At 45.6% G+C, this 17,433-nt stretch overlaps 1 protein-coding gene and 1 long non-coding RNA gene across 42 annotated transcripts in view; one reads left to right on the forward strand and one right to left on the reverse strand.

Annotated features, from left to right (window-relative positions):
- Window positions 1–17,433, forward strand: part of LOC311116859 (protein MIX23-like) — a 45,230-nt gene that overhangs the window by 7,163 nt on the left and 20,634 nt on the right. Inside the window, exon 2 of the mRNA XM_084191890.1 lies at window positions 3,786–3,911. Within this exon, the coding sequence (XP_084048016.1) occupies window positions 3,786–3,911 (126 nt within the window). The remainder of the gene's footprint in view (window positions 1–3,785; window positions 3,912–17,433) is intronic.
- LOC311116860 lies at window positions 3,961–7,866 on the reverse strand. Of its 41 annotated transcripts, none has more exons than XR_014611477.1 (13): window positions 7,687–7,866; window positions 7,522–7,654; window positions 7,242–7,462; window positions 6,969–6,995; window positions 6,691–6,936; window positions 6,239–6,631; window positions 5,708–6,206; window positions 5,479–5,675; window positions 4,997–5,392; window positions 4,877–4,942; window positions 4,754–4,812; window positions 4,122–4,694; window positions 3,961–4,015 (listed from the first exon to the last, which is right to left on the reverse strand). It is a non-coding gene; the product is annotated as an uncharacterized lncRNA (long non-coding RNA). The 41 variants fall into 41 exon arrangements; XR_014611478.1 differs by having other exon boundaries at window positions 7,242–7,332; window positions 7,365–7,462; window positions 7,522–7,866; XR_014611494.1 differs by having other exon boundaries at window positions 6,691–6,823; window positions 6,856–6,936; window positions 7,522–7,866.

The raw sequence follows: 17,433 nt of genomic DNA on the forward strand, positions 1-17,433 counted from the left end.
CCTCCAGACCGTCTGTGTTTATTCCAAAATCCTATTCTTTCCCCGTAAATTGTTCCCCATGGGATGGCTGAACGAACCAGGTTTTAGGACTACAAGCTGGCGAGCTCTATTGCCAACCTTTTATCTAGCCAGCTAGCTAGCATAGTAGCTAATATAGCTAGCTAGGTAACACCCCAGATGCATAGTAGCTAATATAGCTAGCTAGGTCACACCACAGATGCATAGTAGCTAATATAGCTAGCTAGGTCACACCACAGATGCATAGTAGCTAATATAGCTAGCTAGATAACACCACAGATGCATAGTAGCTAATATAGCTAGCTAGGTAACACCACAGATGCATTGTAGCTAATATAGCTAGCTAGATAACACCACAGATGAAAGGGTTCGTTATCGTAATCTTTGCTAACAGGTCACATAGCTATCTACTTAGCTAGCTTGCTTATTGCAAACATGTCTGGGCACGTCGACATGAGCCTTATTATTAGTGAATTAAATAGACTAATATTTGCAACAGGAGTTTGAGTTTGGTCACTGTGTCAATTAATCATTTTCTCAATACTGCACCTTTCTGTTGGAGAATGAGCTAGCTTGCTGTGGCTGATTTTCCCAGCTAGCACAGTATTGTGCTCGTTGCTCAGGCGGTGAGTGGCGGCTGGTTTGCTATGTTTAGGGACTATCGACAAAGCCAATAGAGAAGGGCCAAACAGGACAATGACCCCAAGCAACTCTTGAATGGCTGCAGAACAAGAATGTGAAAGTCCTTGAGTGGCCCAGCCAAAGCCCAGGCTCACTATACTAGACAATCTTTGGTTCAATGTGCAGAATTTGGACATGACAATGGCACCAGATTCACTCGGCATCTTCCCTAACCTAAAGACAGGCAGATGGCGATTTCGAGTCGTTTCATCTTACCGTCCAAAGGCATTGTATGCAGCCAGCTATAATACTACAATCTGATTGGCTAAACACGAAACTCAACATCCGGGACTAGCATTCCTAGGTATTAGCCACTCTAGCATGGTGGTGTTTCAAGAAAGTAGAGCGTAATAAATAAATAGCTAAGGAGGAAATCAAAACCTTTATAGCCTGAATGGAGAATGTTTTATGTATGAACCGGTCCATGGGGGATACGAATGTATTGCCAGCTGCATACAGTACAATGCCTTAGGATGGAAAGATGAAACTACTCCATTTCCATCTGCTTTCCTTTGGGCTACGTCTTCCCTTGCTTTGAATGCTGAATACACTCGGCTATTTGAGCAATGTGATGCTATTCTGCCTCAGATTGTGCAACGTGCATAAAAGAATGGTCAGGTGACACATTATTTACACGCGTCACACTGTACCATTATACAGCTAGCTATGTAGCCTAATGTCTGTCAGCTAGCTATGTAGCCTAATGTCTGTCAGTTAGCTATGTAGCCTAATGTCTGTCAGCTAGCTATGTAGCCTAATGTCTGTCAGTTAGCTATGTAGCCTAATGTCTGTCAGCTAGCTATGTAGCCTAATGTCTGTCAGTTAGCTATGATTTTTACACATTAATTCACGCTTTTAAGGAAGAGAGTACAGCACTGTGTGTTTGAGTTAGCTAGGGTCAGTGGATGTTTCACACCCCAGATATTCAGTGCCTTCGGAAAGTATTCAGACCCCTAGACCTTTTCCACATGTTGTTACGTTACAGCCTTATTCTAAAATGGAGTAAATAAATAACAATCCTCATCAATACCCCATAATGACAAAGCGAAAACCGGTTTTTAGAAATGTTTGCAAATGTATAAACATTTTTTAAAACCTTATTTACATTAGTATTCAGACCCTTTGATCATTTACATTTTAGCAGACGCTCTTATCCAGAGCGACTTACAGTTAGTGAATACATACATATTTGTATTTATTTTTCATACTGGCCCCCCGCGGGAATCGAACCCACAACCCTGGCGTTGCAAACACCATGCTCTACCAACATCCCTGCCGGCCATTCCCTCCCCTACCCTGGACGACGCTGGGCCAATTATGCGCCGCCCCATGGGTCTCCCGGTCACGGCCGGCTACGACAGAGCCTGGATTCGAACCAGGATCTCTAGTGGCACAGCTAGCACTGCGATGCAGTGCCTTAGACCACTGCGCCACTCGGGAGGATATCCTTGAGATGTTTCTTCAACTTGATTGGAGTCCACCTGTGGTAGATTTTATTGATTGGACATGATTTGGAAAGGCACACACCTGTCTATATAAGGTCCCACAGTTGACAGTGCATGTCAGAGCAAAAACCAAGCCATAAGGTCGAAGGAATTGTCTGTAGAGCTCCGAGACAGGATCGTGTCGAGGCACAGATCTGGGGAAGGGTACCAAAACATTTCTGCAGCATTGAAGGTCCCCAAGAACACAGTGACCTCCATCATTCTTAAATGGAATAAGTTTGGAACCACCAACATTCACCCTAGCGCTGGTCGCCCGGCCAAACTGAGCAATCGCGGGAGAAGGGCCTTGGTCAGGGAGGTGATGGTCACTCTGACAGAGCTCTAGAGTTCCTCTGTGGAGATGGGAGAACCTTTCAAAAAGACAACCATCATCTCTGCAGCACTCCACCTTTATGGTAGAGTGGCCAGACGGAAGCCACTCCTCAGTAAAATGGTGTTTGCCAAAAGGCACCTAAAGACTCTCAGACAATGAGAAACAAGATTCTCTGGTCTGATGAAACCAAGATTGAACTCTTTGTCCTGAATGCCAAACGTCACGTCTGGAGGAAACCTGGCACCATCCCTACGGCGAAGCGTGGTGGTGGCAGCATCATGCTGTGGGGATGTTTTTCAGCGGCAGGGACTGGGAGACTAGACAGGATCGAGGGAAAGATGAACGGAGCAAAGTACAGAGATCCTTGATGAAAACCTGCTCCAGAGCGCTCAGAACCTCAAACTGGGGCGAAGGTTCATCTTCCAACAGGACAATGACCCTAAGCACACAGCCAAGACAACGCAGGAGTGGCTTTGGGACAAGTCTCTGAATGTCCTTGAGTGGCCCAGCCAGAGCCCGGACTTGAACCCGATCGAACATCTCTGGAGAGACCTGAAAATAGCTGTGCAGCGACGCTCCCCATCCAACCTGACAGAGCTTGAGAGGATCTGCAGAGAAGAATGGGAGAAACTCCCCAAATACAGGTGTGGCAAGCTTGTAGCGTCATACCCAAGAAGTCTCGAGGCTGTAATCGCTGCCAAAGGTGCTTCAACAAAGTACTAAGTAAAGGGTGTGAATATTTTTTAAATATTTTTTTATATACATTTGCAAAAAGGTCTAAACCAGTTTTTGCTTCGTCATTATTCGTTATTAAGAACCCCCCCCCCCCCCCCCCCCTTAGAATAAGGCTGTAATGTGGAAAAAGTAACGGGGTTTGAATACTTTCCGAATGCTCTGTAGTCAGAGCATGATAACCTGTTTCTTGGCAGACTGGGAACAAAAATCATCTCTGGGATTTTTCCTTGAGGCCCCCAGTTTTTGCCAGATAATGATACTTTTGCGTGAAAAAAAACAAGTTGCACAGGCCCACAGGGCTAAAAAATGGACCAGCGCATCTGGCATTTGCCAGAAATGCTAGATGGCCGCCCCTGGGTCTAAGGACAGTGTCTCAAGTCAGTAACAGTGATCAGAAAAGGTGGGGTAGCAGAACCCCACCTTCTGTCTGTGCCTCAGTTGGCCTCATGAGTAGAGAGATCCACTCTGAAGATCTGAACTGTGCTCTATTGTCTGACTGTCTGACTGTCTGTCCCTCCCTCCCTAACCCCCAGGAGGTTCTGAAGGTGATGCGTAACATAGATGACCGTATCGTCCATTCTCTCAACACCACCGTGCCGACTGTCTCCTTCTCAGGCAGAGTGGACGCCTCCCAGACATGCAGACAGCTCTATGAGTCTGTGAGTCTCACGGTATTCCTTTAACCTCTCCTCTCCACAGTATACCTTTAACCTCTCCTCCACACAGTATACCTTTAACCTCTCCTCTCCTCCACACAGTATACCTTTAACCTCTCCTCTACACAGTATACCTTTACCTCTCCTCTACACAGCATACCTTTAACCTCTCCTCTACACAGTATACCTTTACCTCTCCTCTACACAGCATACCTTTAACCTCTCCTCTACACAGTATACCTTTAACCTCTCCTCTACACAGTATACCTTTAACCTCTCCTCTACACAGTATACCTTTAACCTCTCCTCTCCTCTACACAGTATACCTTTAACCTCTCCTCTCCTCTACACAGTATACCTTTAACCTCTCCTCTCCTCTACACAGTATACCTTTAACCTCTCCTCTCCTCCACACAGTATACCTTTAACCTCTCCTCTACACAGTATACCTTTAACCTCTCCTCTCCTCTACACAGTATACCTTTAACCTCTCCTCTCCTCTACACAGTATACCTTTAACCTCTCCTCTTCTCTACACATTATACCTTTAACCTCTCCTCTACACAGTATACCTTTAACCTCTCCTATCCTCCACACAGTATACCTTTAACCTCTCCTCTACACAGTATACCTTTAACCTCTCCTCTCCTCCACACAGTATACATTTAACCTCTCCTCTACACAGTATACCTTTAACCTCTCCTCTCCTCTACACAGTATACCTTTAACCTCTCCTCTCCTCTACACAGTATACCTTTAACCTCTCCTCTCCTCCACACAGTATACCTTTAACCTCTCCTCTACACAGTATACCTTTAACATCTCCTCTCCTCCACACAGTATACCTTTAACCTCTCCTCTCCTCTACACAGTATACCTTTAACCTCTCCTCTACACAGTATACCTTTAACCTCTCCTTTCCTCTACACAGTATACCTTTAACCTCTCCTTTCCTCTACACAGTATACCTTTAACCTCTCCTCTACACAGTATACCTTTAACCTCTCCTCTCCTCTACACAGTATACCTTTAACCTCTCCTCTACACAGTATACATTTAACCTCTCCTCCACACAGTATAACTTTAACCTCTCCTCTCCTCTACACAGTATACCTTTAACCTCTCCTCTCCTCTACACAGTATACCTTTAACCTCTCCTCTACACAGTATACCTTTAACCTCTCCTCACCTCTACACAGTATACCTTTAACCTCTCCTCTACACAGTATACCTTTAACCTCTCCTCTACACAGTATACCTTTAACCTCTCCTCTCCTCTACACAGTATACCTTTAACCTCTCCTCTCCTCTACACAGTATACCTTTAACTTCTCCTCTACACAGTATACCTTTAACCTCTCCTCCACACAGTATACCTTTAACCTCTCCTCTCCTCTACACAGTATACCTTTAACCTCTCCTCTCCTCTACACAGTATACCTTTAACCTCTCCTCTCCTCTACACAGTATACCTTTAACCTCTCCTCACCTCTACCCAGTATACCTTTAACCTCTCCTCTACACAGTATACCTTTAAACTCTCCTCTCCTCTACACAGTATAACTTTAACCTCTCCTCCACACAGTATACCTTTAACCTCTCCTCTACACAGTATACCTTTAACCTCTCCTCTCCTCTACACAGTATACCTTTAAACTCTCCTCTCCTCTACACAGTATAACTTTAACCTCTCCTCCACACAGTATACCTTTAACCTCTCCTCTACACAGTATACCTTTAACCTCTCCTCTCCTCTACACAGTATACCTTTAAACTCTCCTCTCCTCTACACAGTATACCTTTAACCTCTCCTCTACACAGTATACCTTTAACCTCTCCTCTACACAGTATACCTTTAACCTCTCCTCTACACAGTATACCTTTAACCTCTCCTCTCCTCCACACAGTATACCTTTAACCTCTCCTCTCCTCTACACAGTATACCTTTAACCTCTCCTCTCCTCTACACAGTATACCTTTAACCTCTCCTCTCCTCCACACAGTATACCTTTAACCTCTCCTCTACACAGTATACCTTTAACCTCTCCTCTACACAGTATACCTTTAACCTCTCCTCTCCTCTACACAGTATACCTTTAACCTCTCCTCTCCTCTACACAGTATACCTTTAACCTCTCCTCTCCTCTACACAGTATACCTTTAACCTCTCCTCTACACAGTATACCTTTAACCTCTCCTCTACACAGTATACCTTTAACCTCTCCTCACCTCTACACAGTATACCTTTAACCTCTCCTCTACACAGTATACCTTTAACCTCTCCTCTACACAGTATACCTTTAACCTCTCCTCACCTCTACAAAGTATACCTTTAACCTCTCCTCTCCTCTACACAGTATACCTTTAACCTCTCCTCTCCTCCACACAGTATACCTTTAACCTCTCCTCTACACAGTATACCTTTAACCTCTCCTCTACACAGTATACCTTTAACCTCTCCTCACCTCTACACAGTATACCTTTAACCTCTCCTCTACACAGTATACCTTTAACCTCTCCTCTACACAGTATACCTTTAACCTCTCCTCTACACAGTATACCTTTAACCTCTCCTCTCCTCTACACAGTATACCTTTAACCTCTCCTCTCCTCCACACAGTATACCTTTAACCTCTCCTCTCCTCCACACAGTATACCTTTAACCTCTCCTCTACACAGTATACCTTTAACCTCTCCTCTACACAGTATACCTTTAACCTCTCCTCTCCTCTACACAGTATACCTTTAACCTTTCCTCTCCTCCACACAGTATACCTTTAACCTCTCCTCTACACAGTATACCTTTAACCTCTCCTCTACACAGTATACCTTTAACCTCTCCTCTACACAGTATACCTTTAATCTCTCCTCTCCTCTACACAGTATACCTTTAACCTCTCCTCTACACAGTATACCTTTAACCTCTCCTCTCCTCCACACAGTATACCTTTAACCTCTCCTCTACACAGTATACCTTTAACCTCTCCTCTACACAGTATACCTTTAACCTCTCCTCTACACAGTATACCTTTAATCTCTCCTCTCCTCTACACAGTATACCTTTAACCTCTCCTCTACACAGTATACCTTTAACCTCTCCTCTCCTCTACACAGTATACCTTTAACCTCTCCTCTCCTCCACACAGTATACCTTTAACATCTCCTCTACACAGTATACCTTTAACCTCTCCTCTCCTCTACACAGTATACCTTTAACCTCTCCTCTCCTCTACACAGTATACCTTTAACATCTCCTCTCCTCTACACAGTATTCCTTTAACCTCTCCTCTACACAGTATACCTTTAACCTCTCCTCTCCTCTACACATTATACCTTTAACCTCTCCTCTCCTCTACACAGTATACCTTTAACCTCTCCTCTACACAGTATACCTTTAACCTCTCCTCTCCTCTACACAGTATACCTTTAACCTCTCCTCTCCTCCACACAGTATACCTTTAACCTCTCCTCTCCTCCACACAGTATACCTTTAACCTCTCCTCTACACAGTATACCTTTAACCTCTCCTCTACACAGTATACCTTTAACCTCTCCTCTCCTCTACACAGTATACCTTTAACCTTTCCTCTCCTCCACACAGTATACCTTTAACCTCTCCTCTACACAGTATACCTTTAACCTCTCCTCTACACAGTATACCTTTAACCTCTCCTCTACACAGTATACCTTTAATCTCTCCTCTCCTCTACACAGTATACCTTTAACCTCTCCTCTACACAGTATACCTTTAACCTCTCCTCTCCTCCACACAGTATACCTTTAACCTCTCCTCTACACAGTATACCTTTAACCTCTCCTCTACACAGTATACCTTTAATCTCTCCTCTCCTCTACACAGTATACCTTTAACCTCTCCTCTACACAGTATACCTTTAACCTCTCCTCTCCTCCACACAGTATACCTTTAATCTCTCCTCTCCTCCACACAGTATACCTTTAACCTCTCCTCACCTCCACGGTCAGTACAATTGATCTTATTACGCTATTGTGTCCTGATCACTGATTCTGAAGATACTTTGACCAGGGCCTTTTCTTATGCTGAGCAAGTAATGTGTCCTTCACACCGGAGTGCTGCATGTTCTGTGCATGCCTTGACCATTTAGATTCACGTCACTCACAGGTCGCGCACAACGCACTTGCCAGTTTCCTCCGGTATTTATTTAGCAAACGTGATAACACATCAGTCCCGACATACACAAGCAAGCTAACCCTAACCCTAACCCACAAGCAAAACTCTTTACATAAATGTTGCAGCAGCTTAGGCTGCACTTAAACATTAGATATCTGACATGCTGTAGCCTGTGATGATATCTGACATGCTGTAGCCTGTGATGATATCTGACATGCTGTAGCCTGTGATGATATCTGACATGCTGTAGCCTGTGATGATATCTGACATGCTGTAGGCTGTGATGATATCTGACATGCTGTAGCCTGTGATGATATCTGACATGCTGTAGCCTGAGAGGATATCTGACATGCTGTAGCCTGTGATGATATCTGACATGCTGTAGGCTGTGATGATATCTGACATGCTGTAGCCTGTGATGATATCTGACATGCTGTAGGCTGTGATGATATCTGACATGCTGTAGCCTGTGATGATATCTGACATGCTGTAGGCTGTGAGTATATCTGACATGCTGTAGCCTGTGATGATATCTGACATGCTGTAACCTGTGATGATATCTGACATGCTGTAACCTGTGATGATATCTGACATGCTGTAGCCTGTGATGATATCTGACATGCTGTAGCCTGTGATGATATCTGACATGCTGTAGCCTGTGATGATATCTGACATGCTGTAACCTGTGATGATATCTGACATGCTGTAGCCTGTGATGATATCTGACATGCTGTAGCCTGTGAGGATATCTGACATGCTGTAACCTGTGATGATATCTGACATGCTGTAACCTGTGATGATATCTGACATGCTGTAACCTGTGATGATATCTGACATGCTGTAGCCTGTGATGATATCTGACATGCTGTAGCCTGTGATGATATCTGACATGCTGTAACCTGTGATGATATCTGACATGCTGTAGCCTGTGATGATATCTGACATGCTGTAGCCTGTGATGATATCTGACATGCTGTAGCCTGTGATGATATCTGACATGCTGTAGCCTGTGATGATATCTGACATGCTGTAGCCTGTGATGATATCTGACATGCTGTAACCTGTGATGATATCTGACATGCTGTAGCCTGTGATGATATCTGACATGCTGTAGCCTGTGATGATATCTGACATGCTGTAACCTGTGATGATATCTGACATGCTGTAGCCTGTGATGATATCTGACATGCTGTAGCCTGTGATGATATCTGACATGCTGTAGCCTGTGATGATATCTGACATGCTGTAACCTGTGATGATATCTGACATGCTGTAACCTGTGAGGATATCTGACATGCTGTAGCCTGTGATGATATCTAACATGCTGTAGGCTGTGATGATATCTGACATGCTGTAACCTGTGAGGATATCTGACATGCTGTAGCCTGTGATGATATCTGAAATGCTGTAGCCTGTGATGATATCTGACATGCTGTAGCCTGTGATGATATCTGACATGCTGTAGCCTGTGAGGATATCTGACATGCTGTAGCCTGTGAGGATATCTGACATGCTGTAGCCTGTGAGGATATCTGACATGCTGTAGCCTGTGAGGATATCTGACATGCTGTAGCCTGTGTTGATATCTGACATGCTGTAGCCTGTGAGGATATCTGACATGCTGTAGCCTGTGAGGTCTGACATGCTGTAGGCTGTGAGGATATCTGACATGCTGTAGCCTGTGATGATATCTGACATGCTGTAGCCTGTGATGATATCTGACATGCTGTAGCCTGTGAGGATATCTGACATGCTGTAGCCTTTGAGGTCTGACATGCTGTAGGCTGTGATGATATCTGACATGCTGTAGCCTGTGATGATATCTGACATGCTGTAGGCTTTGAGGATATCTGACATGCTGTAGCCTGTGATGATATCTGACATGCTGTAGCCTGTGAGGATATCTGACATGCTGTAGCCTGTGAGGTCTGACATGCTGTAGCCTGTGATGATATCTGACATATTGTAGGCTGTGAGTATATCTGACATGCTGTAGCCTGTGATGATATCTGACATGCTGTAGCCTGTGAGGATATCTGACATGCTGTAGCCTGTGATGATATCTGACATGCTGTAGCCTGTGAGGTCTGACATGCTGTAGCCTGTGAGGATATCTGACATGCTGTAGCCTGTGAGGATATCTGACATGCTGTAGCCTGTGATGATATCTGACATGCTGTAACCTGTGAGGATATCTGACATGCTGTAACATGTGAGGATATCTGACATGCTGTAGCCTGTGAGGATATCTGACATGCTGTAGGCTGTGAGGATATCTGACATGCTGTAGCCTGTGATGATATCTGACATGCTGTAGCCTGTGATGATATCTGACATGCTGTAGCCTATAAGGATATCTGACATGCTGTAGCCTGTGAGGATATCTGACATGCTGTAGCCTATGAGGATATCTGACATGCTGTAGCCTGTGATGATATCTGACATGCTGTAGCCTGTGAGGATATCTGACATGCTGTAGCCTGTGATGATATCTGACATGCTGTAGCCTATAAGGATATCTGACATGCTGTAGGCTGTGATGATATCTGACATGCTGTAGCCTATGAGAATATCTGACATGCTGTAGCCTGTGATGATATCTGACATGCTGTAGCCTGTGAGGATATCTGACATGCTGTAGCCTGTGATGATATCTGACATGCTGTAGCCTGTGAGGATATCTGACATGCTGTAACCTGTGAGGATATCTGACATGCTGTAACCTGTGAGGATATCTGACATGCTGTAACCTGTGAGGATATCTGACATGCTGTAGCCTGTGAGGATATCTGACATGCTCTAGCCTGTGATGATATCTGACATGCTGTAGCCTGTGATGATATCTGACATGCTGTAACCTGTGAGGATATCTGACATGCTGTAACCTGTGAGGATATCTGACATGCTGTAGCCTGTGATGATATCTGACATGCTGTAGCCTGTGAGGATATCTGACATGCTGTAACCTGTGAGGATATCTGACATGCTGTAGCCTGTGAGGATATCTGACATGCTGTAACCTGTGAGGATATCTGACATGCTGTAGCCTGTGATGATATCTGACATGCTGTAGCCTGTGAGGATATCTGACATGCTGTAGCCTGTGATGATATCTGACATGCTGTAGCCTGTGATGATATCTGACATGCTGTAGCCTGTGAGGATATCTGACATGCTGTAGCCTGTGATGATATCTGACATGCTGTAGCCTGTGAGGATATCTGACATGCTGTAGCCTGTGATGATATCTGACATGCTGTAGCCTGTGATGATATCTGACATGCTGTAGCCTGTGAAGAGATCTGACATGCTGTAGCCTGTGATGATATCTGACATGCTGTAGCCTGTGAGGATATCTGACATGTTGTAACCTGTGAGGATATCTGACATGCTGTAGCCTGTGAGGTCTGACATACTGTAACCTGTGATGATATCTGACATGCTGTAGCCTGTGATGATATCTGACATGCTGTAGCCTGTGATGATATATGACATGCTGTAGCCTGTGAGGATATCTGACATGCTGTAGCCTGTGAGGATATCTGACATGCTGTAGCCTGTGAGGATATCTGACATGCTGTAGCCTGTGAGGATATCTGACATGCTGTAACCTGTGAGGATATCTGACATGCTGTAGCCTGTGAGGTCTGACATGCTGTAACCTGTGATGATATCTGACATGCTGTAGCCTGTGATGATATCTGACATGCTGTAGCCTGTGAGGATATCTGACATGCTGTAGCCTGTGAGGATATCTGACATGCTGTAGCCTGTGAGGATATCTGACATGCTGTAGCCTGTGATGATATCTGACATGCTGTAGCCTGTGATGATATCTGACACGCTGTAGCCTGTGAGGTCTGACACGCTGTAGCCTGTGATGATATCTGACATGCTGTAGCCTGTGATGATATCTGACATGCTGTAACCTGTGAGGATATCTGACATGCTGTAGCCTGTGAGGATATCTGACATGCTGTAGCCTGTGAGGATATCTGACATGCTGTAGCCTGTGAGGATATCTGACATGCTGTAGCCTGTGAGGATATCTGACATGCTGTAGCCTGTGAGGATATCTGACATTCTGTAGCCTGTGAGGATATCTGACATGCTGTAGCCTGTGAGGATATCTGACATGCTGTAGCCTGTGAGGTCTGACATGCTGTAGCCTGTGATGATATCTGACATGCTGTAGGCTGTGAGTATATCTGACATGCTGTAGCCTGTGATGATATCTGTCATGCTGTAGCCTGTGAGGATATCTGACATGCTGTAGCCTGTGAGGATATCTGACATGCTGTAGCCTGTGATGATATCTGACATGCTGTAGCCTGTGAGGTCTGACATGCTGTAGCCTGTGAGGATATCTGACATGCTGTAGCCTGTGATGATATCTGACATGCTGTAGCCTGTGAGGATATCTGACATGCTGTAGCCTGTGAGGTCTGACATGCTGTAACCTGTGATGATATCTGACATGCTGTAGCCTGTGAGGATATCTGACATGCTGTAGCCTGTGATGATATCTGACATGCTGTAGCCTGTGATGATATCTGACATGCTGTAGCCTGTGATGATATCTGACATGCTGTAGCCTGTGAGGATATCTGACATGCTGTAGCCTGTGATGATATCTGACATGCTGTAGCCTGTGATGATATCTGACATGCTGTAGCCTATGAGGATATCTGACATGCTGTAGGCTGTGATGATATCTGACATGCTGTAGCCTATGAGGATATCTGACATGCTGTAGCCTGTGAGGATATCTGACATGCTGTAGCCTGTGATGATATCTGACATGCTGTAGCCTGTGAGGTCTGACATGCTGTAGGCTGTGAGGATATCTGACATGCTGTAGCCTGTGAGGATATCTGACATGCTGTAGCCTGTGATGATATCTGACATGCTGTAACCTGTGAGGATATCTGACATGCTGTAGCCTGTGATGATATCTGACATGCTGTAGCCTGTGAGGATATCTGACATGCTGTAGCCTGTGATGATATCTGACATGCTGTGGCCTGTGATGATATCTGACATGCTGTAGCCTGTGAGGATATCTGACATGCTGTAGCCTGTGAGGATATCTGACATGCTGTAGCCTGTGAGGATATCTGACATGCTGTAACCTGTGAGGATATCTGACATGCTGTAGCCTGTGAGGTCTGACATGCTGTAACCTGTGATGATATCTGACATGCTGTAGCCTGTGAGGATATCTGACATGCTGTAACCTGTGAGGATATCTGACATGCTGTAGCCTGTGAGGTCTGACATGCTGTAACCTGTGATGATATCTGACATGCTGTAGCCTGTGATGATATCTGACATGCTGTAGCCTGTGAGGATATCTGACATGCTGTAGCCTGTGAGGATATCTGACATGCTGTAACCTGTGAGGATATCTTACATGCTGTAGCCTGTGAGGATATCTGACATGCTGTAGCCTGTGAGGATATCTGACATGCTGTAGCCTGTGATGATATCTGACATGCTGTAGCCTGTGATGATATCTGACATGCTGTAGCCTGTGAGGATATCTGACATGCTGTAGCCTGTGATGATATCTGACATGCTGTAGCCTGTGAGGATATCTGACATGCTGTAACCTGTGAGGATATCTGACATGCTGTAGCCTGTGAGGTCTGACATGCTGTAGCCTGTGATGATATCTGACATGCTGTAGCCTGTGATGATATCTGACATGCTGTAGCCTGTGAGGATATCTGACATGCTGTAGCCTGTGAGGATATCTGACATGCTGTAGCCTGTGATGATATCTGACATGCTGTAGCCTGTGAGGATATCTGACATGCTGTAACCTGTGAGGATATCTGACATGCTGTAGCCTGTGAGGTCTGACATGCTGTAACCTGTGATGATATCTGACATGCTGTAGCCTGTGATGATATCTGACATGCTGTAGCCTGTGAGGATATCTGACATGCTGTAGCCTGTGAGGATATCTGACATGCTGTAGCCTGTGATGATATCTGACATGCTGTAGCCTGTGATGATATCTGACATGCTGTAGCCTGTGATGATATCTGACATGCTGTAGCCTGTGATGATATCTGACATGCTGTAGCCTGTGATGATATCTGACATGCTGTAGCCTGTGATGATATCTGACATGCTGTAGCCTGTGAGGTCTGACATGCTGTAGCCTGTGAGGATATCTGACATGCTGTAGCCTGTGAGGATATCTGACATGCTGTAGCCTGTGAGGATATCTGACATGCTGTAGCCTGTGAGGATATCTGACATGCTGTAGCCTGTGAGGATATCTGACATGCTGTAGGCTGTGAGGATATCTGACATGCTCTAGCCTGTGATGATATCTGACATGCTGTAGCCTGTGATGATATCTGACATGCTGTAGCCTGTGATGATATCTGACATGCTGTAGCCTGTGAGGTCTGACATGCTGTAGCCTGTGATGATATCTGACATGCTGTAGCCTGTGAGGTCTGACATGCTGTAGCCTGTGATGATATCTGACATGCTGTAGCCTGTGATGATATCTGACATGCTGTAGCCTGTGAGGATATCTGACATGCTGTAGCCTGTGATGTCTGGCTGCCTCACCTCCTTGTTCGGGCAGGTTTCGGCGTTCGGTGTCACCGGCTTACTAGTTACTGCCGATCCATTTATCATCACTCCATTTGTCTTGTCTTCAATCACACACAGCTGGTCCTTATTCCCTCATTAGTCAAGGTATAAGTGTTTCCTCTGCTTCCTTGTCTGTGTGGGTGATTGTTTATTGTGGAGGTTAGTGAAGCTCGGTGGAGCTCGTGTATTGTGTATCGACGGGAGTATTTTCCCGTGTGCCTTGTTTTTTCCCGTGTGCCTTGTATTTTCCAGTGCACCTGTTTTGTGCCCTGGAGTGTGTTTGATGCAGTTCTGCGTAAACCTGTATTTCTGCGGATTAAAGCCTGTTATTCTGTGATTTACCCTCCTGCGCCTGACTCCTTCAACACCACCTCATCACACTGGGACCTGTGGTGCCACCTCTGCTATAAATACAGAACCAGAAGATTACCAGTCTGGGACCTGTGGTACCACCTCTGATATAAATACAGAACCAGAAGGTTACCAGTCTGGGACCTGTGGTGCCACCTCTGCTATAAATACAGAACCAGAAGGTTACCAGTCTGGGACCTGTGGTGCCACCTCTGCTATAAATACAGAACCAGAAGGTTACCAGTCTGGGACCTGTGGTGCCACCTCTGATATAAATACAGAAGGTTACCAGTCTGGGACCTGTGGTGCCACCTCTGCTATAAATACAGAACCAGAAGGTTACCAGTCTGGGACCTGTGGTGCCACCTCTGATATAAATACAGAAGGTTACCAGTCTGGGACCTGTGGTGCCACCTCTGCTATAAATACAGAACCAGAAGGTTACCAGTCTGGGACCTGTGGTGCCACCTCTGCTATAAATACAGAACCAGAAGGTTACCAGTCTGGGACCTGTGGTGCCACCTCTGATATAAATACAGAACCAGAAGGTTACCAGTCTGGGACCTGTGGTGCCACCTCTGCTATAAATACAGAACCAGAAGGTTACCAGTCTGGGACCTGTGGTGCCACCTCTGCTATAAATACAGAACCAGAAGGTTACCAGTCTGGGACCTGTGGTGCCACCTCTGCTATAAATACAGAACCAGAAGGTTACCAGTCTGGGACCTGTGGTGCCACCTCTGATATAAATACAGAACCAGAAGGTTACCAGTCTGGGACCTGTGGTGCCACCTCTGCTATAAATACAGAACCAGAAGGTTACCAGTCTGGGACCTGTGGTGCCACCTCTGCTATAAATACAGAACCAGAAGGTTACCAGTCTGGGACCTGTGGTGCCACCTCTGCTATAAATACAGAACCAGAAGGTTACCAGTCTGGGACCTGTGGTGCCACCTCTGCTATAAATACAGAACCAGAAGGTTACCAGTCTGGGACCTGTGGTGCCACCTCTGCTATAAATACAGAACCAGAAGGTTACCAGTCTGGGACCTGTGGTGCCACCTCTGATATAAATACAGAACCAGAAGGTTACCAGTCTGGGACCTGTGGTGCCACCTCTGCTATAAATACAGAACCAGAAGGTTACCAGTCTGGGACCTGTGGTGCCACCTCTGCTATAAATACAGAACCAGAAGGTTACCAGTCTGGGACCTGTGGTGCCACCTCTGCTATAAATACAGAACCAGAAGGTTACCAGTCTGGGACCTGTGGTGCCACCTCTGATATAAATACAGAACCAGAAGGTTACCAGTCTGGGACCTGTGGTGCCACCTCTGATATAAATACAGAAGGTTACCAGTCTGGGACCTGTGGTGCCACCTCTGCTATAAATACAGAACCAGAAGGTTACCAGTCTGGGACCTGTGGTGCCACCTCTGATATAAATACAGAACCAGAAGGTTACCAGTCTGGGACCTGTGGTGCCACCTCTGATATAAATACAGAACCAGAAGGTTACCAGTCTGGGACCTGTGGTGCCACCTCTGATATAAATACAGAACCAGAAGGTTACCAGTCTGGGACCTGTGGTGCCACCTCTGATATAAATACAGAACCAGAAGGTTACCAGTCTGGGACCTGTGGTGCCACCTCTGATATAAATACAGAACCAGAAGGTTACCAGTCTGGGACCTGTGGTGCCACCTCTGCTATAAATACAGAACCAGAAGGTTACCAGTCTGGGACCTGTGGTGCCACCTCTGCTATAAATACAGAACCAGAAGGTTACCAGTCTGGGACCTGTGGTGCCACCTCTGCTATAAATACAGAACCAGAAGGTTACCAGTCTGGGACCTGTGGTGCCACCTCTGCTATAAATACAGAACCAGAAGGTTACCAGTCTGGGACCTGTGGTGCCACCTCTGCTATAAATACAGAACCAGAAGGTTACCAGTCTGGGACCTGTGGTGCCACCTCTGCTATAAATACAGAACCAGAAGGTTACCAGTCTGGGACCTGTGGTGCCACCTCTGCTATAAATACAGAACCAGAAGGTTACCAGTCTGGGACCTGTGGTGCCACCTCTGCTATAAATACAGAACCAGAAGGTTACCAGTCTGGGACCTGTGGTGCCACCTCTGCTATAAATACAGAACCAGAAGGTTACCAGTCTGGGACCTGTGGTGCCACCTCTGCTATAAATACAGAACCAGAAGGTTACCAGTCTGGGACCTGTGGTGCCACCTCTGATATAAATACAGAAGGTTACCAGTCTGGGACCTGTGGTGCCACCTCTGCTATAAATACAGAACCAGAAGGTTACCAGTCTGGGACCTGTGGTGCCACCTCTGCTATAAATACAGAACCAGAAGGTTACCAGTCTGGGACCTGTGGTGCCACCTCTGCTAT

This window comes from Coregonus lavaretus, assembly GCF_964263955.1.
Source record: "Coregonus lavaretus genome assembly, contig: HAP1_SCAFFOLD_190, whole genome shotgun sequence".
Lineage (NCBI taxonomy): Eukaryota > Metazoa > Chordata > Actinopteri > Salmoniformes > Salmonidae > Coregonus > Coregonus lavaretus.